Source organism: Patella vulgata, chromosome 7 (genome assembly GCF_932274485.2).
Source record: "Patella vulgata chromosome 7, xgPatVulg1.2, whole genome shotgun sequence".
Taxonomy (NCBI): Eukaryota; Metazoa; Mollusca; class Gastropoda; family Patellidae; genus Patella; species Patella vulgata.
The window spans coordinates 51,334,649-51,357,073 of NC_065885.2; the positions used below are offsets into that span (position 1 = coordinate 51,334,649).

At 36.6% G+C, this 22,425-nt stretch overlaps 3 protein-coding genes across 9 annotated transcripts in view; all 3 read right to left on the reverse strand.

Annotated features, from left to right (window-relative positions):
• Positions 1-767: 767 nt before the first annotated feature.
• On the reverse strand, positions 768-3,620 carry LOC126827832 (uncharacterized). Its single transcript, XM_050557398.2, has one exon. The coding sequence runs from the start codon at positions 3,517-3,519 to the stop codon at positions 1,459-1,461; it is 2,061 nt and encodes a 686-aa protein (XP_050413355.1). The 5' UTR covers positions 3,520-3,620; the 3' UTR covers positions 768-1,458.
• A 2,349-nt stretch (positions 3,621-5,969) lies between these two features.
• Positions 5,970-22,425, reverse strand: part of LOC126828774 (chromodomain-helicase-DNA-binding protein 4) — a 44,301-nt gene continuing 27,845 nt past the window's right edge. For 3 of the 6 annotated variants that reach the window (XM_050558754.2, XM_050558751.2, XM_050558750.2), the window contains 8 exons: positions 21,756-22,161; positions 21,410-21,542; positions 20,901-21,001; positions 19,348-19,442; positions 18,873-19,205; positions 8,781-8,822; positions 8,532-8,612; positions 5,970-6,984 (listed from right to left, as the gene is read on the reverse strand). In XM_050558754.2, coding sequence (XP_050414711.1) covers positions 6,914-6,984; positions 8,532-8,612; positions 8,781-8,822; positions 18,873-19,205; positions 19,348-19,442; positions 20,901-21,001; positions 21,410-21,542; positions 21,756-22,161 — 1,262 coding nt within the window. In that variant the 3' untranslated portion in view covers positions 5,970-6,913. Of the gene's footprint in view, positions 6,985-8,357; positions 8,386-8,531; positions 8,613-8,780; positions 8,823-18,872; positions 19,206-19,347; positions 19,443-20,900; positions 21,002-21,409; positions 21,543-21,755; positions 22,162-22,425 lie in introns of all 6 variants that reach the window. The other 3 variants (XM_050558753.2, XM_050558755.2, XM_050558752.2) reach the window with 3 other exon arrangements.
• LOC126828776 (uncharacterized) lies at positions 12,984-16,199 on the reverse strand. 2 transcript variants are annotated; one of them, XM_050558756.1, is made up of 3 exons: positions 15,576-16,199; positions 14,814-15,332; positions 12,984-14,606 (listed from the first exon to the last, which is right to left on the reverse strand). In XM_050558756.1, exons 1-3 carry the CDS (start codon positions 15,838-15,840, stop codon positions 13,600-13,602), a joined length of 1,791 nt encoding a protein of 596 aa, XP_050414713.1. In that variant the 5' UTR covers positions 15,841-16,199; the 3' UTR covers positions 12,984-13,599. The 2 variants fall into 2 exon arrangements, with proteins under 2 accessions (XP_050414713.1, XP_050414714.1); XM_050558757.1 differs by having other exon boundaries at positions 14,814-16,199.

Genomic DNA, 22,425 nt, shown 5'->3' on the forward strand with positions numbered 1-22,425 from the left:
AATGCTCATTACCAAACTTAGGTCAAGGTATTTATGTAATAAAACTATACACCACATTTCATCACTCTCACTTAATTAGAACTAAAGTTATGGTGTCCCAAAGCATCAACCAATCAAGTAAAAAATCACTATGGTAAGCCTAATATTATATCAGCAAGCAGATTTAAGGGGCGCTTGCCTCACCGAAGGTTGGGCTCTGAATTGTTTCAACCTCTATTATTACACCAATTGTAAACAGTAGTCATTTGCAATCAAATAATATATTTACTTTTATACTCCCAAGAAATATACATTGGCTTTCAAATTAAATTAGATTTATGAAGCCACTGATCTGATTAAACTACAGATCTATATTTCGTTTCGTTTTTTTTAAACTTTTGATGGTCTCCACTATGTGAAAATCAAACCGGTTATAGTGGGATGTCGCATAAGGGGTCATATGAGCTGCTTTTGACCTTATGAAATCAGACATTTGGATAACCAATCAGCTTTGATGTATTGAGTGGGTATTTGGAAAATACAACTTTTGCTTTTCTCTTTGCTGCGAAAATGTCTATTCACAGTTCTGTGCACCGCACTCGAAGAACTGACCATAACAGACAATTTCCATGGCTAATCTCTCACATCAACCAGAATGGGGGTTATATAACAACTCTTCCAGATCCTCATGCAGTAAAGGAAGTAAAACGAAATTATGAACAATAAAAAACGAAACAAAATAAGATCTGTGTTTTAATCAGATTGCGAAACCACCATATAGAGCAAAGTTTTTCTTCAAAATATATTTTATTCAAGTAATATTTAACTAAATTCAACAACAAAATTTACAAAACATTTCATTCATTTCTGACATCATGAAGTCCTCATTTTTTCTGGTCATTTTAACTTTAGGAATACTAATTATCTTCCAGTATAGGGAAACCCTCAGTAAGTACCTTGTGCTCAGACTGCTTGTTAACTGTAATTGTAATACACTTGTTGATTACAAAATTGGTTTATGAAAAGTAACAACTACATTATCCGAAGGATAAAAGTTCCGATGATCAAAAATGACAGACTCAATTTTAAACATACATGTACATTATGCAAGAGCTAAATCTGCCTGCTGCAGGTCTTTCTATAGGCCTGAAATGTTATCTAAATTATTATTAGACATTAACTTATCCAGACCATAATCAACTCTCGATGTCATCGCTAGCCTGTGATGTTTATTAGATTAGGTTCTGATTTAGGTTCTGATTTAATCATGAAATGGATAATCGAGACTATGTTTTTTATCGTACTGACTTTAGTAATGATGATTGAGGCTAGGCCGAAAATTTAATCGCTAAAATCTTGGTTCATAGTGGATCAATTTGACTGAAATTTTCATCAAATCCCTCTACATTATCTAGTTTTTAACTATTATAGTGAGAACTGCCAGCTCTTTATCTAATCTCCCATAATGTATCTTTAATTCTACAGTATTATGGCAGTGGTGTGACTATGATGTGGTGCTACTAACATTTTCTTAGACTGCCCTTTAATTCCAGCTTCATTAGATAACATATGAACACTCCTATAAAATGCTTTAGGTATTAAAGCTTTTCTACGAAGCAGATTGCATTCCTTTGTACTTGATTTCCATTCACATTCATTTGGATTACGTTCATCCACAGTTGTAAGATCACCTATATTCCATGTAGAATAAATACCCGTACATAAATTAAGATGAAACGTAAACTGTGTTCGATACAATTTGATTGGAATTTTACAAGGTTTTGAAGACTTTGTATTTTGATCTTTAGCCTGTATTAAAGCATAAACTGTGCCAAGTACCTGACCGTCTAGTTCAACATCTAGTATCTGGAGATCATAATTATAAAAGGCTACAAAACGTTTCCCCCATACAGCTTGTTGGTGAACTACTTCAATCATATAATGTTCAATGTCAAATGTCATTTGTAAAACCGATATTACTGGCATTGTTGCAGAAACATTTTTAGCAATTGATAATGTTTTTCTGTAAGAACAAACATCTACAGGTAAAACACTTCTATATGCCAGATCATATTCATCTTCTAAAGTTACTGGTGAATCTACAACACATTCATGTACCTCATAAAATCGAGATGAATATGTTACAGTTCTTGCAATATTTGTATGCACATGAACACCTTCAGAACTCCTAGATGTCATACTACTATTGCTATTACTTGGTGAGAAAAAAGTTCGTTCTGAACAAATTTTGGGGCTGGGTGAAGAAAATGTACATGTTGGTACACTATCTTGGTCTAAATGAGTTGTAGTAGCATGAGATGTTGATTCACCAATTTCTCCACAGTTAATTAATTCAAAGGAGCGTTTTTTAGAAGTTTTATGAATTGAAGATCGTTGTGGGGAGGTAGAAGATGCAACACTAAGTGAATTACTACTATCATTTTTAGCTTGAAGCGGCTGACGCACTACCACATCACATCTGCAATCTTCTGGAAGGCTATTACACATTTCACACATTTTTGAGCACTTTGACATGTTACGACTAGGCGAGACATTGTTAGATTTTTCATGGTTTGGACTTCTAACATTTTCTTCTGATAGTTCACACATTTCATCAACTGGATTGCAAAAACATGGTAAATTTTTACAATCTGGGCACAAATTTTTAAAGACTAAACCAAGTTCTTTTGGAGATGGCGTAGAATTTGTAGGAAGATTGGCTTTTGTACTATTGTTGAATGCAAGACTAGATCCTATTAGAGTTCTGTTGCCAGTAACATCTAAAGAGTTCGGTTTTCCAAGGTTTTTAGGTTCAACTTGAAAAGCCACCAATGACACACCTGTATTTAAAACAACTATTCCATCCAGTTTTAACTGGACACTTGGTGAGAAGGCAGGATATGGTGGGGACATGTCATATTTACTGTGAACACAAAAACTATGCAATAAACACTTCTTTTTCACTTTTTTGATTTGTCTACTTCCATTACCACTTTGATCTTCAATTTCAATATTTTCTGTGTCCATACTTTTACAGTCTAAACACAGACCAATATAAGGTACAGCCGTAATTGTAACATAACAAAAACACGAATCATCACCATCACCTGGAATAGAATGACCATAAACAAATATTTTATCTTCATCTTCAGGCCATTCACAAAATGCTATAAACAGTTCTTTGCAGATGTCTCCTTCACTAAACAGTCGTACTTCAGACACAAGATGGAGTGGTTTCTTAGGGATAAATAACCACCACTGAAGTTTATAGTTATATGTCGGAAATACCGTTTCACTTGTATGATCTCCTCCGATCTGAAGTGAGTATGAAACAACAAACTTGCCGGACTTTGTGAAACCAAGAAAAACATGTCCGTCTTCTAATATAGATCGAGATACCAGGTTTTTGAGCAAATAGCACATTCGGCCAGGTATTCTGTTAAATGGTAAGAGTGATAAATCCCTCTTTTGCTGCTTCCATTTCCCTGAAATCTCTCGAATTAGTAGTTTCTGGACTAATCCCTTTCCCTCGGTCGCCATTACTTGTCATTTGTTTTCGCGCGCATGCAGTTGTACTAGATTCACATCGTCGTTCAGCCGATCTTGATTGGCACGGCGTATATAAATTTAGAATAAACTCGCTTCTTATTCTTATTAATCTAAAGGTCCCCTACACAGAGAAAAGAAGTGTCGCAATATCCGAATGTTTATGCACTCAAGAGATATCCATTACGTAAATAAATATATGCGATAGTGGAATGGAAATTTTGACATTTTATTGTCCTCTATAAATTGGCCAACCCCTCTGGAAAAATGAATCTTTTTCCATAGTATGATAGAGATTAGAATTCAATTTTGAATGGTGTGTGTTGTCGACAAAATTATAAATTGTGTTGCTTTGCTTTGGCTCAGGATGCACACCTCTGTACCATTTAGGAGCTGTGGAGGCTCAGTGAGTGAGGCACTTGTTCACTATAACCAGGTCTGAGGTTTGATCACTAAACTGCAAGGTCCCGTGTTGGATCCAGGTGTTGGCCAAGAAAGTTCATTGTACACACTGGCATGTATGCCTACAGCTTAGCCCCCCCCCCCCCTCCAAATATTTCGCCAACAATAATGATTTTGTAGGGACGTACTTAGACGGCCACATTCTCAGCCCCTCCAAAAAATTCCATAGCCCCACCAAATTTTATGATCTGGCTACGGGCCCGACGTAAAAGAACCCTTGACTGTTGGAATTCAAAATAACAGTAGGCCATAGTCCAGGCAAAATGTCCCTCATAGTACACTGTATGGCGTATACCCTTCTTCATTAGCCCAGTTAGTTCAGAATAGGACGTTAAACCCCATTTCACTTCATTTAGTTCCGATCTGGATGTCGAGCAATCTGATTAAAATACAGATCTATATTTTTTTTTTTTTTTTTTATACTTTCAATGTTCTACACTACACGAAGATCTGACCGGTTGTAGTGATAGATCGCGTCAGGTCATACGAGTGGCTTTTGACCCTATAACGTCAGACATTTGATTAACCAATCAGCATTGAAGTTTCTAGTAGATTACCCACAGTTCCGTGTACCATAACAGACTGTTTCATTGCCTAAAGCCTCACATCATCCAGAACACATCAATGACAACAACTCTTCCAGATCTTAGTGTAGTAAAGACAAGTAAAACAAAATTTTGAACTGAAATAGGATCTGTGTTTTAAATAGATTGGATGTCGAGTAAGCTGGAGGTCCCCTGTTTGATCCTGGTGTTAGCCCTGAAAGTTCATTAGGATTTTCTGGGGTGGTTCCCCCCAGTGAAAGACAGTAGGTCGGAAAATGAAAAATTAATAGTTGTTCGGACAGGACAGAAAACCGAAGTCCCTTGTAAACATTAACGTGCATGTAAAAGAACCACTGACTGTTGGAATTAGTTATAACAGTGAGCCATAGTGTCACTGTTCCGGCAAAATTTCCGGAAAATGAAAAATTAATAGTTGTTCGGACAGGACAGAAAACCGAAGTCCCTTGTAAACATTAACGTGCATGTAAAAGAACCACTGACCGTTGGAATTAGTTATAACAGTGAGCCATAGTGTCACTGTTCCGGCAAAATTTCCCCCACTGTTTGGCGTATACATCCCCTTCTTCATTAGCCCAGTAACTGTAGAACATAAGCATGTTAAACCCCATTTCATTTAATTTAGATGCCGATGGCCGAGCAAGTTCCCCCTAGTCTGTGATGCAGGATGGAGAGCCTGACAAGGACAACGTCTAGTTCCACATAAAAGAACCCTTGACAGGTGGAATTTGATATAAGAGTAGGCTGTAGCACCCCTGTCGGGACAAACTTGGCTCATAGCACAGTCACTGTACACCCGTCTTCATTAACCCAGTCGAAGAAAAGTAGGACATTACACCCCATTTCATTTTCAGCCTACCATTTAACAAACTTTCTAAATCGAAATGGCCACTAAAATTGGCAGGAAATCCAATATATTATCTCTTACTATATTTGGTTTAGGAGGTGAGGTGAGCAACAGATGAACAGAAAGTGTGTGGGGTTTTTTTGCTTTGGGAATGAATGAATGGGATTTAACATTCTACTTTTCAGCACCAACCAGACTAATGAAGATTATTTTTGCTTTTGAAGCATGTGCTTTATTCTGCAAACTGGACAACCAATACAATAGGTGATAAACAAGGTAACAAAATATAGAACAGTTGTAAGAAATTTCACATCTTGTACCTTGAGAAGACTATACACCAAAGCTGTACAGATAAATCTCTGGTCACATCCGTGTTAATTTTCAAAACAATCACATTTTATATTTATATATTATTTATATGCCTATTTAAAAGGCTATTATGCATCTAAAGTCTATTTTCTTTTTAAACAAATGAATATTCTTTTACTATATTTTTAGTAACTTGTTTATCGTCTATGTCGTTTCCTATACCCAAGTTTTACACCATTCAATGAGATTCAGCTGTAAAAATAACTGTTTAGAATGACATTTATTATTCAATGACATTTTGTATACTGGTTTCAGCCATTTACATTATATATTTAACACCAAAGCTACACAATAAATCATAAACAAATTTATATTTGATATGTAAAATTACAGCACTTGTAAAAGAATAAAACTTGGATTTATACAAAATTTATAATAGTACATAATAAAAATTACTACATAACTTAGTAAATATTTTTAATTATCATTTATTACCAAGTTTTGTGATACATGTACATTTTAGCTTAGTATCATAGTATGAACACATCAACCCTTCAGAAGGGTGGGACAAAATGAAAATGAAAAATTGCTAACATTAATCAATTTAGTCAAGCCTGGAAATTAACCACCAGTCACAGACAATGCAATGGCACAAATTTAGGCATTGTCGGACACTATCCTCTGGTGCCCGTCATTTTGTCAGGCACAAAGTTTAATTGGTCAGGTACAACTAAAAACATTATTTCAGAGCCTGTTAGTAATTATTATTGGATGATTGCTATTCTGATTAACAGGTTATTAAACCATATTAGAATAAAACATGGTGTTAAAACTTTAAATAGTGTATATTTTTTACAACTTGTATCAAGGGGCCAAACCAGTTAACATGAGGTCTTTTCATAATAAATGGAATATTGTGTTACATTAAACCAATTAGAAGACTATGATTTCTAAGGGAAATGTCTTGTCTCAACACAAATGATTAAGCAATATACAGAATCATATTTTGCACACTATTGTTTTATTTAAAACAGACTGTTGAATAGTTTCTTTTTGTTATAGTACTGTATTAAGTACCAGTAGAAACTTTTAAAGCTAAGAATGGTGTAACATTATGTGAAAAAAAAAAATTTCACGTCTATATGATATTTACAAATAATGATATTCTAATGACTACTATATATACAATATATTAATGTTGATTTAGTTATTCATCTAAACAAATGACTTCTTTTTTAGAACTCGACTTCTTACTTAGATCTTCAACGCCTGCAGATTCTGTAAAAATAAAATTTTTGTAGTTAATCAATTCTATCCAAATGGAATATTAATCTAGCAGATCAGCCAGATCCAAAATCAAGTAATATGCCACTTGTCTTGGTATATTTGACAAGTCCTACTATCGAGGATCAAGGTTGAGGTGTCTTTCATTAATTTTAAAGTTCAGATATTTCCTTTTTAAAATTTTTATAATAACAAAATAATGACATGTTTTAACATGTATAAACTATTGATACATTTAATTTTAATATTTAACATCATAATATTAATGTACAGATATCAAAGTTCTTTGTCATCCAAACAAAAAACAAACCTACAGAAACCAATCGAAAAATACAAACTGTAAGCTTATTTCAAATGAAAAATAACATGACAATTTCGAAACAGATATAGAAATATTTCACTAATCTACATTTCTGCCATTCAGTTAGCATGCAAATAATACTAGATGTACATAACATATACAACTTAATGACCATGACAAATGTTTCATAAATGAAGGTCATATTTGAAACCATAAGATTCTATCATCAAATATGCAGTGTAATTGCAATTGTTAGGTCTGACATAAAATATTATGAAGAAAATTGTGAACATCTGATTAACCATTTTCTACTACTACAATACTTAATATTAATACAAGCAAATATAATATCCAAGCTACTGTCAGTATCACAATACCATGCAACTGACAACTATCACAATACCAAGTTACCAACAGGTAACACAACACCAAGTTACCAACAGGTAACACAATACTAAGTTGCCAACAAGTAACAATACCAAGTTACCAACAAGTATAAAGAATATCAAGTTACTGACAAATATAATATCAAGTTGCCAACAAATATAAAAAAAAAAGTTGCCAACAGGTATCATAATACCAAGTTGCTGACAAGTATCATAATGCCAAGTTATCAACAAGATGAAGTTACTAAAAAACTATAAAACCAAGTTGACAAATATCAATAAAACTAATGACCGATAAATGTAAACACCAAGCTACTGACAAAATGTGTATAAATAAGAGTTTGGGAAACAAGTCCACAGTGCAGTCATTTGATATAAAAGGTTAATGACTTGAAGCTTGAAGGCAAGCTTATTATATTTCTGTATCAAGGGCAATATAACTTTGATAATCACATCTCAGATTCAAATCTCCAATTCAGACTGTCAAATCCAAAAAAAACATCCAGTTGAAAAACCTTAATCCGGATACATAATTTTTCAAAATGTAAGTCTAATAAAATTTAGCACAACTACTACTATACTCCCGTATAACTACTACAATACCTAAGCTTGGCATGCATTGATAAACTGATCTCCACAACATAATATGCTACATATAATATACACATGCTATAATTTACCTATCATAATTATCTCAGCCCGATGCATCTGTTTAGAGAATAGTAAAACATAATACTTGTAAGACATAAAATAATATGTACACAATTGGGCTTAACCTTATTTTAAATGATGTATCTATGAAGATTAAGTATCAACTTAAATAAAGTGGACTTATAATTTGTATTTATACTAACCTGGGGTGGGTGTTGATGACTTATGGGCAGGGCTGGGTGTAGCACTTGGTACACGACTAGTAGATGGGCCAGCACCTTGACCTGAAAGATAATGCAATATTTAGTTCAGAAAGTTGTTACAATAAATAACCATACAAACACAACAACAATCTTACAAAAATCACAATAGATCAATAGAAGTAAGAAATGTATTTGATATAAATGGACAAAAAATCTATCTATTCAAACATCAAATACAAGATGGCTAACCTGGCAACATGGACATCAATGGATAGCCCATAGCCAATGGACCTGAAAGAAATGAAAATCTTATTGTTTAATATTCTTCTAATAATTATACAAAGATGTCAATATAAAATCCCACTACCAAAAAAAAAAGCATTGGAACAATCATTAATCAATACAAATGGCCATCACCAAAGTGACACAGTCCCCAGCCAAATTCAATACAAAATAACAAAAGATTCATCTGGCAACTTCTCAAAGCTATGAGGTTTAAAGTCTTGTCAACATAATACTTTGGCCATTTTGAGACATGTTAAATTGCAAATCCCAAGAGAAAACTGGATATGAATATTCTTGTCAGACCAAGCCAGAATTCAAACCTGGCACATTCTAGCCATGACGGAAGCCAGTGCCTTACTAAGGCCCTTAAATGAGACAGAACTATGATCTTGGAATTTGATCAGTTGATGCAATAGCTACCAGCAGTTACCAGACTATTGTTTAAATACTAAAGAAAACCAATTTTTTACTAGATATGTGAACTTCACATAAATGTGTCAAAATCAATGTAACATTTTACATCTGTTTATGGTGACTAATTACTTTTCCAAAGAAATTGTCAGATAATTTTAAAATCAAAGATAGGTTGCCAGGCAACGAAACATACGCCCACAGCAACTAAATCGTCCGAGCAGTCAACAAGGGTTGTCGCATATTTTTACTTTTTCGGTAATGAAACATTTATAATACACTAAAATCTGATTAAGATCAACAACTCACGAAGTAATTATCAGAAAACTATTAGAATTTGTTTGGTTTTTATAAAGTTCTGCCCCATGCTAACGTTTTGTATGCAAAGCTTTTAATATCATGGATTCATTGAAAATCAATATACTTGTTTGTCTCAAAATCTTAAACTCTGTGTATCAATCTGAAGTCAATCTGATGATAACTTAAGGGCCATAACTTTGGCAGTAATTATCGGAAATCGTTGAAAATAAATAGGAATCTTCGCCTCATGACCTCAAACACTGTGTATAAATTTAAATTCAATCGGATATTAACTTTAGCCTCTAGAGCATCAACAAGATTTTTTGAAGTGATCATGGGCCATAAATCTGGCAGTAATTATCGGAAATCGCTGAAAATCCATAGGATTCTTCATCTCATGACCTTAAACACTGTCTATAAATTGAAAGTCAATCGGATATTAAATTTGGCCTCTAGAGCATCCAGAAGATTTTTCAAAGTGATCAAGGGCCATAACTCTGGCAGCAAATATTGGAAATCGCTGAAAATCAATAGGCTTCTTCATCTCATGACCTTAATTACTGTGTATAAATTTAAAGTCAATCGAATATTAACTTTCGCTTCTAGAGCATCCACAAGATTTTTCAGAGTGATCAAGGGCCATAACTCTGGCAGTAATTATCAGAAATCGCTGAAAACCAATAGGCTTCATCTTATGACCTTAAACACTGTGTATAAATTTAATGTCAATCGGATGTTAACTTTAGCCTCTAGAGCATCCACAAGATTTTTTGAAGTGATCAAGGGCCATAACTCTGGCAGTAATTATCGGAAATAGTTGAAAATCAATAGGTTTCTTCGTCTCATGACCTTAAACCTTGCGTATAAATTTAAAGTCAATCGGATATTAACTTTGGCCATTAGAGCATCCACAAGATTTTTTGAAGTGATCAAGGGCCATAACTCTGGCAGTAATTATCGGAAATTGCTGAAAATCAATAGGCTTCTTCGTTTCAAGACCTTAAACACTGTGTATAAATTTAAAGTCAATCAGATATTAACTTTAGCCTCTAGAGCGCTCACAAGCAATTGTGGACGCCGGACCGCGGCGAAGACAATATACGAATATACGAAAATCAATAGGCTTCTTCGTCTCATGACCTTAAACACTGTGTATAAATTTAAAGTCAAGGGCCGGTCACACAGGCTTCCGCGAGTTGATCACGAGTGTATCGCGAGGAAGAACTGTCAAACGCGCGGTCACAAGTGAATGACACGTGAATGAAACGTGGTGGACTCGCGAATAACAAGTGCGCACACGCGCGAAAAATTTTACACGCGCACGGAGTCCGATTTTATTTTTGAGCAGCACAAAAATTAGGCGCAACGGCCACCGCGTGTCGCACACGTGGTGTAAACGCTGTACAAACGCGGGCCAAACGCGATAACACGTGGTACACTCGCGGATCACAAGTGGACGACAAGTGGTCACTCGCGGGCAAACGCAAAATTTCTTCGTGTGACTGCGTGTGTAGCACTTGTCATCCACTTGTGATCCGCGTGTCTACAGCGTTCCTACCACCTGTGATAGCGTGTGCTCCACGTGTAAAAGGCTTCCTCAGGGATTGTGTCACGAGTCATCCGCGGGCCATTCGCGTGTTTTCGCGTTGAATCGCGATTGAACCACGACTGATTCGCGTGTCGTCCACGACCCAATCTCGTTTGTACCACTAGTTATTTCTGCTATAAAAAGATCGCGTGTGGGCCATTTTTCATCAGTTGTGATCAAGACGTTGAAGAGGCAACATGGATCCGGCGCATCGTAATGCTTTGGTTATGCTGTTCCAGCAACATCAGAACCAGCTACTTCAGGTTCAGCAAGCCCTGGATGTCAGAAGAAGAGTGAGGAGAAGACAAAGAAGAGTCAGAGCCATATGGGTGCGCCAATGGATCAACCGCAGGCCACAGCTGGGGCTGTATGACAGGCTGATGGTGGAGCTGAGGAACGAGGACCCCCGTGCCTTCAAGAACTTTATGAGAATGCCTCCGGTGATGTATGATGAACTGGTGGAAAGGCTGACACCAACACTGACGAAGGAGACAACCAATTGGCGAGCTCCCTTGGACCCAGGCTTAAAGGTGGCCATCACCTTGAGGCACCTTGCATCAGGCTCGAAATACAGGGAGATGCAGTATGGCTGGCGTGTCCCACACAACACCATAAGCCTCATTGTTCGTGAAGTTTGTGAGGCAATCGTGCATGTATATCGTGAGGAGATGCTGTCACCTCCAGAAACCCCCGAACAGTGGCAACAAATTACAGACGATTGGCTGAACAGGTGGAATTTCCCTCACGTGATTGGAGCTATAGACGGCAAACACATAGCATGCAAGGCCCCTCCCAACTCTGGCTCTGAATTCTACAATTACAAGGGTTTTTTCAGCATTATTCTCTTGGCTGTGGTGACCAGTGATTACAAGTTCTTATGGGTGGACGTGAGTGGCAAGGGGGCCTCATCAGACGCGCATATCTACAATGCCAGTGAGTTTAAAGAAGGCTTACAGAACGGTGACATTCTTGGATTCCCTCAGCCTACTCCCCTCCCAGGGGACACAGAAGATCTACCTTACTTCCTGGTGGGTGACGATGCATTTGGATTGAGAAGCTTTATGATGAAGCCCTTTGGGAACAGACAGCTATCAAGAAAACAAAGAATCTTCAACTACAGATTGTCAAGAGCAAGACGGGTGGTGGAAAATGCCTTTGGCATTCTTGCCAACAGATTCCAGGTGTTACTAACAACAATGATGCACCAACCAGACACGGTTAGGCTCATTGTCAAGGCATGTGTGGTCCTCCACAACCTGATGCGCACGAGGTATCCTGTCATGCAAAACAGACTTGTTGACATTGAACGCCCTGATGGAGCCCTGGTGCCTGGTGAATGGCGTCGAGGAAAGAATCTGGATGACACAAGACCTGAGAACCTACCAGGAACCAACAGAGACTACAAATTGGCCAAGGCTCAGAGGAATCTCATAATGGAATGGTGTTCATCCCCTGCTGGGAGTGTTGCATGGCAAGACAACATGCTCCTTGACTAGTTCTTGTGGAAGTGACAGTGTGGACAAATGATAGTGTTTGGGGGCATTGTGGCAGTATGTGTTTGGGGGGGGGGGGCAGCATTTGTGGCAATAAAACTTTGATAAAACTATTATATAATAAAATAAATGAAAAAAATCCTGCAATAAAATAAAGTACATTTCAAATTTGAAAAAAATAAAAGTAAGCTTAGGACCTTTAGTCCTAAACTCACTTTTATTTCTTTTCATTTGAGATGTAATTTTATTTTATTGCAATAATTTTAAAATTTATTATTTTCAATGTATTGTTACATTTGTTGCCATTCAATAATATGGTTATAAAATAAAAATGAAAGATTATTGGAATAAAAATATTTGAAATGACAAAGAAAAGAAGTTACATAAAGTATTTATTCAACTTTTATTTTTGACATTTGAAATACATTTTTGTTGCAATATTCTCCCACTTTCATTTTATTATAATTACAACTTCTAAGTCACATGGTGCAAATACTATTTTCTGATTGACTGAGATGCAACATACAATCCAAGTTCATTGGGCGATGAACAAGGTTTTGCAAACGGACTACTTTTCTACGGAGTAATTTTACTAGTTTTGTTCGCTATAAATCGATAAAATCAAATGAAATTTGTTGAGTTGTAATTACAAGAAATGAAATTAAATTTGTCGAGTTTACGGCGTGCGTTATACAAATAAGTGCACTTTTCCCCGACGTTCATCACGCCGTAAACTCGACAAATTTTAATTTCATTTCTTAAACCATTTCACAAAGTTCAATTTATTCACGAAAAACAATTAGTAACAGTTCAACAATTTTATTATCACGTATCACGTGTATAACAAGTGAAATAAAAGAAAGTCACTGCTAGCAATCCATGCTATGGCAAAAACAAAATACAAAATACATCAGTTCAAGGAATGTCACTGTAGCACCATGCACCACATCCCAACACAACAAAATACAACTGTCAGTGTAACATGAAACCTTCATGCATCCTCATCCTCACTGTAACTGTCACGAGTTCCCTGAGTAGCCACAGACTGAGTGTCACTCTCAACTGCTGTTGGTTCCACGGCTGGTGGTGTTGACAAGGATGGTGGTGCACCCAAAGCTGCAGATGCCAGAATGGGAGGTCGGTGAGTTGCTGGTGACACTGTCGAGAATGGTGGGGTGTTCATACTGTCTTGTGAAACACGGCCGAAGTTGCTCTGCTCCATGTTGAACGACCAATCCCCACCTAGGGCAGTGCTCTGTGCTCTGGACATCGATTCTGAAGATGCTGTGTGTTGACGAGGAGTACTGAGGTTGGGTTGTTGAAGCTCTTGCTGCCCAGGGTACTGCTGCTGCTGTTGGTATCCTCCCCCTCCTCCCCCTACACCATGCTGCCAGGCATAATAGTTGGGCTGTGTCTGGAAGTACTGCTGATGCTGAGGGTACTGTTGATGGTACTGATGATACTGCCCAAAGGAGGCGGCTGTGCAAGTTGGAGGAGCCGAAGTGGAAGCTGAGGGTCTTTCAGATTGAGCCTTTATCTGTTTCAGTATATCCGATATGAGCTCTTTGACATTGTTGAAGTCTTGAAGACTGCAAGACCTGAGAGTCTGGGTGACATAGCTTATGAAGGGTTCACGCTGGCTCTTCTCCCTCTCCTTGTCCTCGAGCATTTTTTCCATCAGCTTTGCAAGGAGTGTTTGGTTGGTCTGAAGATTTTTACGAAGTTCGGGCATCCAGCTCTCCGCCTCGTCCTCCTTCCTCCTCCTCTTCCTGTGCTGGAAACTAGAGTTGACTGATCCGAGCTCTGCTGCCTCCCTCTCGAGGTCTTCGAGCACATTGCCTGACTGTCTCTCCGTCTCAGCTGGGTCATCCAAGGATAGCAGAGGGGGTCTTGCTGTGGACGTGGAGGCAGAACCAGCGGCAGAACCAGTAGTAGAGCCAGCAGCAGCAGTACGTCGGATCTGCATGACAGTGTCAGATTCTTCATCAGGTATGGCAGCTGAAAGAAGGTAAACGTTTGTTAAGTGTTTTGCATTCAAATTTTTCTGAACAATATTAAAGGACTGTTATTAGGGACAAGTGAATTTCTGAATAATCATTACACTAAATCGTAGTAATTATTATGTTTTAAATTTTAAAATTAAATGTACAAAAATGCTTTTGAAAAATGGAAATGTTTGAAATAATTATCAACATATGTACTGACCTTTGTAGAAGGAAATATTATTCAGCACCCACTTGTCCCTGTCGGTGAGAAGCTTGCGCTCCTGGCCACTGGCAACCTTGATCAGCCTGACGTACCAGTCCTTCAAGTTCTTCCACCAGTGCCCGAGGTAGTCAGTCGAGATACCAATTTCTTTTGCTTTAGCTTCCCAGGCTTCTGTCTTTTTCTTGTAGTCACGTTGACTGCGCATCCACAAGTAACTTCTGTCTCGCATCCACTCAACCAGATCCTGTTCTGTGTCAGGTGGCAACTTCCACTCCTTCTTGGGACCTCTTGGCTTTCTCGGCTTCTTGCCCTTGCCCTTGGCATGACCATCAGCCTCTTTCTGCTCCTCCACAGGCTCCTCTCGCACCAGAACTTCGGGTGTGGGGTCATGTGACGCAGGTGACGAAGGTGAGGCAGGGTTCTCCAGTGGCACAAGCTGTGGCTCAGCCTGAGTGGCGACGGGCATAGTGGCAGTGCTCTTAGAAGGACCACTCGTGCTGACTGGAGTGTTTGCAACTGTTGTACAAAATGAAAAGAGAAAATAAAGGTATTTTTAATAAATAGTAAGGAATGTTGAAAAACATACATATCAAATGAACACTTCAGCATAAATAAAATTGAAATAAATAAATTTGAATACTTTCTGACAGCCACGTAAACGAATATTTAAATAAAATAAATTTTGAACACGTCACGTTATACTAGTAACGAGTATTTCCAAATAAAAAATCAAAAACATGTTACATAAATTGTACTTACCATCAGGAAGAAGCTCGTCCTCTTCTCCACTGCCATTGGAACCAGGGACACCAGCAGCGGCAGCAGCAGCATGTACACGAGCCGTCACCTTTATGCCCATCTTCTTGGACTGCCTGTTCTTGCTGCCCTGGGGGGGCTCGGGGGTGCTGCTCTCCACCTCCTCGGTAGCAGTTTCAGGCTCCGAGACTTTTGCCTTCGGCCTGGGCCTTGCTTGCCTCTTCATCTTCTTGGGCGTGGAGTTGCCCTTCTTTGATTTCGGTGCCATGATTTTGATCTTTACTCTACGGAATATTGATCGATACTGATCCAGAACACCGGACGCGGCGGCTTTTATACACGCGGGCGGCAAGCGGAGCACAAGTGATCGGCACGTGATTCACACGCGGAGCACATGTGGAGCACAAGTGATACACACGCGCTGCGTGTGACCCCATTTTCTGACCACAAGCGCTCACACACGGAGGACTCGTGGTGGACACGCGATGCACACGCGCGCGTGTGGTCCACTTGTCATTCGCGTGTCCAGCATGTCTGAGACAAATTGGTTGATTTTCACCGCGTGTAGAAAAAATTTGCAAAATTTATAGCAAAATTACACGTGATCAACTCGCGGAAGCCTGTGTGACCGGCCCTTCAATCGGATATTAACTTTGGCCTTTAGAGTGTCCACAAGATTTTTTGAAGTGATCAAGGGCCATAACTCGGGCAGTAATTATCGGAAATCGTTGAAAATCAATAGGCTTCTTCGTCTCATGACCTCAAACACTGTGTATAAATTTAAGGTCAATTGGATATTAACTTAGGCCTCTAGAGCGTCCACAAGATTTTTCAAAGTGATCAAGGGCCATAACTCTGGTAGTAATTATCGGAAATCGCTGAAAATCAATAGGCTTCTTCGTCTCAAGACCTTAAACACTGTGTATAAATTTAAAGTCAATCAGATATTAACTTTAGCCTCTAGAGCGTCTACAAGCAATTGTGGACGCCGGACCGACGACGACAATATACGACCACATTTCAATGTGGGCGTATAAAAACACAAATATTTTTCATCAAACCACAAGCCAAACAAAAAACATTGAACCACTAACAATAAATTTCACATAAGCAATTTAGATGCACTGGTATTCTCACTGAAGGGTATGCGGCCAGTCAGTAACAGGGCAGATTATAACATTCTTTTAAATGCCTGATAACTTTATAGAATGATTACACGGGACTGCACAATGTATAAATCAAGCCAACACCATAAACTGCAAACTACAATAGTGTAAAATGGGAATATCAGTGCAAAATGGTTCAATTCTGTTCAATATTTACAAAGATGTGAAGAATACTGAAAATTCCATCGATCTATATGCTGCCACCTTTTTCAACGAGATGTCTGTTTTAAATACGATTGAATCCAAGCCGCAAGATTATCGAGCGTTAGTATTTGGATTTTGTTTTCATAATTCAATGTTAAATAATCAGCTTATGGATAAAATATTAGCATGGAGTAAGCCATGAGGAATTTGAGATTTTCAGAAAAATACACATTCTTAATTTGGATTCATGAAGAATAAGCTAGTTTATAGAAAAAGACTATTATTACTTTATATGCCTATGACAGATAAAGATGGTGATGTGAAATCATAAGCCAAGATAAACTTTAAATTAGGTTACAATAGATTCATTTTTAAATATTATTGGTAAACTCTTTATTTAACCTTTAGTTTGGCATATTGGGGCATTAATATTAATCTAAGTCATTGAAATACTAACTATTAAACATGCTACACAGTTTAGCCATCTGTCAGTATCGTCAAATACTTGCGGTACTTTATAGAGTGAGAAAACCAGCGGTTGCCATGCAAGATACGACCACATTTTGCAAAAGATGGGCAGAACGAGCTAAAAAAAAAAGGCGATTTTTTGTACTATCAGCGACCACAAAGTAATGGTCCGATATGCGCGATTATATCGAAAGGAACAGAGATCTCTTGGACATAAACATATATTTTAAGGTTCATCAAAATCGGATAAAAATTGTGACTTCTAGAGGGTCGACAACCTTGGTATTACATACTTTTACACTGAGTACAAGGAGCAGCCAGTTTCATTTTCACAAAAATCGAACTCAACCACCATTAGGGAGTCAAGGTGATACATTTTAAGTTTCATCAAAATTAAGACAAAAATTGTGACCTCAGTAGTGTCCACAAGCTAAAAACGTGCTTTTTCGTACAACCAGGGGCCATAATCCATGCCAATTTCGAAAGGAACTGATAGCAACCTATATTTCAAGTTTCATCAACATCGGATAAAAATTGTAACCTGTAGAGTGTCAACAAACAATTGTGGATAGACGTCCACATGAAAATGTTAGCGTATAAAAATGGGGTTTAACATCCAATTTTGTTTCAATTATTTGCTTCTAGTTCTAGGGGATATTAGAAGCGAGAGGAAACTGAAGGACGATGAACTTGGACTGGTGACCTTACAGGCTGGGGTTCAAAACCACACCACTTGACTCAATAACAGACCTTATGATCTAAAGCGCATGTGTTGGACTAAACAGCCACCCAACCAACTTCATAACATATTCATACAGTCCAATCATTACAGATATAAGTCATGGAATTCTTTTACATTTTACATTCTTTTACATTTAAAAGCAAAGCAAGATTAAGTGTATGAAGAAATAGTAGTTAAACACATAAAACTAAATTTCATCTTACAAAAGAAAGTTAAAACTTTAATTATGGACAAACTGTCCTGATGTGTTTCCCTGCTTTGTTTTTGTTTAATAATACTATGTATACATACACCTACATTCCAAAATAAAAAGCACTGTAAATAATATATACATATATATTACATTTAAAAACTACAGTAAGCCATTCACTATTAAAAACACTGCCACCTGAAAACAAGAGCTCTTAATATCCAATAGAAATAATATAAGCTCTTAATTTAGGGACTGTTCCATAAGAAATCTAGTGAGAGTGCTAAAAATTAATTTTTTCGGCTATATTTTAAACAAAAATTGAGGGAACTTTGTTCAAGAAAAAGCTGTAACTTTGTTATATTATGACCAAGAATATTCAATTCATTTCTTCTGGAACAATTCTTATGTTTTATACATATATAGACATATTCTATAGGTAACACCACATTGCTATACACACATTTGTTTATACAACCATTCTATATATCATAATAAATCTACAATTTTTAATACAGTATGCTAAAAGCATAATGTTTCTAAATATTTCAAAATTTCCAATTTAACTCTTCAATTTTTAAAAATCCTACCTTGTGTATAGCTAGAAGAAGACATACTAAAACCTGGCAGACCAGCTAGACCAGGAGGAAAGCCACCAGATGATGAGGGAGCTGAAAATCCTGACTTCGATAATGTTGAAGGAGTAGAACTGGTGGAAGGTGATTGAATAAATGTAGTTGCAGCACTAGAGGTTGATACAGATTGTCCAATACTTTGTTGATTAGGATTAACCAAACGGTTTAATATATGCCTTTCAGACATCTGTAATCTTTGTGTAACTGGAGCAACACGAGCTAATGTAGCTGGTAAACGAGCCACATCTTGTTTCATATCACTCAGTAACTCTTCTAACTGATTTAGCACTGAAGAATAAACATTGATTCATAAAATAATTGGAAACTATTTCTAAAATATATGCAGAAGTCTTGTGTACTTAATTAATTTTTCTACAAATTCCAATTACTTGCAAACCGATTTCTGAGGAAGCTAAGAATTAAATAGTACCTTTATGTAAAACAGCATTAGCAGGTTTATTACCACCTAGAGATTCCTTAGATAAGTGCTGATGACTTTCAGCTAAACATTCTAATTCAGCAAATCTAAAACAAACAAAATCAAATAAATAGAAATTAAATCATTTTAGTATGATGTCTAAGGTTTCTTAATTATGAAATAACGAGGGTATACTACTTGTCAAGCACTACTATTCCCGATTTACAAAAATCTGAAGAATTTTGCCATGTGTTCATGTAATGTATATTAATTATACTAAAGAATTCCTGCTGTAATTGGTGTTATTTTTTCTTTTAACTTAAAGATGCCTTTCCACTACAACCTGTGTGATTTGGTGATATATTTGGACTAAAACCATATTCCAACTAATTTCTCTATCAAACGTTTGCTTCAAATCACTCTCAAAATTTTTTAATTTGTAAAAATTATCTCATGCTGTAGAACTGTATTTTAAGCAGACTTGTTTGTCATGTAACTTGATTGAGGGAGGGCCCATTTACAGATTGCATTTGTCGTTTGTTGTCCATTGACCATACATATTGAAGCCTAAGTAAATTCTTGGATTATCTTTTGCCAAACTCTTTTTCTGCCATTTAATCAGTCTGTTGTATGTTTAAACAATGGCTAATCATTTGATCAAGTGCTTCCTAAGTCAAGTTGGCAGACAATAAGCCGTCCAGTTGCCAGTTATTGATACTCTGATATTTTTGCCTGCTTGTTTTCTAGTAAGATTGGGCATCTCTACTTTCCATATATATACATATATCAAATTTGCAATACCTTTATAGGATATAACTACCCTACAAATACTTTCGCGGGAATGCATCTTTAAGGGTTCTCATTTCTAATTTAACAAGCGGTTGCTATGCAAGATACTGACACATTTTGCAAGAGATGGACAGAGAACCAGCTAAAAAAAAAAAAAAAACCAAAAATTTTTTGTACAATCAGGGGCTATAATCCAGGAAGTTACAGTCCGATATGCGAAAATATTGAAAGGAACCAAGATCTTTGGGATATAAACATATATTTTAAATTTTATCAAATTGGATAAACATTGTGATCTTTACAGGGTCCACAACCTTGATATTACATACTTTTACACTATTTGCATACAAGGAGAGGACATTTTTTTTTAAATAGGATAAAAATTGTGACCTCTCGATGGACCACAAGCTAATAATATTTTTCATACAATCAGGGGCCATAATTCAGGAAGTAACGGTCCAATATGTGTGAATATCAAAAGGAACCAAGATTTTTGGATAAAAATTGTGACCTCAGAGTGTCCACAAACTAAAAACATGATTTTTCGTACAATCAGGGTCAATAATCCATAAAGTTACGGTCCAATACATGCCAATATCGAACGGAAACAAGATCTTTTGGAGATAAACATATATTTCAAGTTTCATCAAAATTGGATAAAATTTGTGACATGTCGGGTGTCAACACATTGTGGACGGACGGACAGGGGCGACAACAATATACATCCACATGAAAATGTGGGCATATAAAAACATGAAATATGATAAAAGACAAACCTGGCATTAAGTGCCATAGCAGGATGTGCTGGATCTTGTGACAGGTTGAGATAAGCAGCTCTTCTTAGTTGTTCTTCAATAACAAGAGCTTGTTCCAGTAACTGAACAGAAACAACATTATGAATGGCTTGTTGTGTAATACAAATACATAAATATTACTTCAATTATTATGATATGATGTAGCATGATAAAATTATTTACCAGATTCCAGGAGTCCATGTATAGAATTCTACACCATAATGTATTTTTTTTTTACGTTTGAAGAACATTTACAGCGACAAACTCGTGAACTTTTGAAGAAACATTCGATGACTACATTCAGTTTTATATCTTAAAGTATATAGTGAAACCACAAATGTTAATTTTCCAGGAGTTTCAAGGAGTAATCTTGCTTTTCCAGGATATTCCAGTACCGGAAATCAGATTTTCATTTTTCCAGGATTTTCAAGCAGTTTCAAGGAGTGTGCGAACCTTGTATTAGTAAAATTTATTTGGAACAAAAATCTCACCTTAAATCGTCGAGCCAAAAATTTATTTTTGATTTCCAAGAAGTTTCCCTTGCCTTGTTCACTAATAAATGGTTCATTGATAATTTGAAATCTAGGGTCATTCTGTATGTCTTGCCATCGACCATAACCATAACTATATCACATGTTAAGGCAGAAATCTATAGAAGTATTTCAGGAGGAAGACTTCCTCTTAACCAAAACACAAACAGGCTTCCCTAAGGAATCCTACCCCCAATGAATAATAACTGAAAATTTGAAGAAATAAAATCAACAAGGAAATGCGAACATGTTACTTGCATGAATTTGCTCCGGTCCATGCTAAACTTTCTTGCATTTAAAAGGATACGTTACAATACCAGCTAATAACCAGTAGTCATGGCGACGGTGCCATACTTCATGTTCTTTATTTGGCAGTAGTGCCCTTTGTTCATTTTGCCACAATGTGTGTAATTCTGTAAAACCACCATCCGCAATATTAAACATAAATTTCTGACAACCCTCTTCAGTTTTTTCTTCCATTTTCTCATCCTTTTCACTTTTATTATCTTTATCACTTTTGATATCTTTATCTTTTTCACTTTTGGTCTCTGTATCTTTATCTTTTTCAATTTTAGTATCTTTATCTTTTTTCTCACTTTCTGGCTTTTCTTTTTCCTTCTCATCTTTTTCCATTTTTTCCTCCTCAGATTTATCTGTAACTTCTGATGATTCTTTTTTCTCCTCATTTTTATTTTCTTCGGGTTTGACTTCATCTGATAATAAACAGGAGATATATTAAGTTAACTCATACTTGTAGTACGATCTGCTTTTGCAAATAAAATGTAGTCCATAAGTGCAAACACAGTACATGTATCTTGTTTTAGTTGGTCCAAGTCTTATCTTAAAGCTAGCCAATACCTACAAAATGCTTACTATTTTATTGACTTTATAAAGTATCGAAAACACCTGAGTGATTAAAATAAGACCAGTTTTGTGAGCATAAACTGTTTATTCAATTGTTCATAGATTTTCTAAAT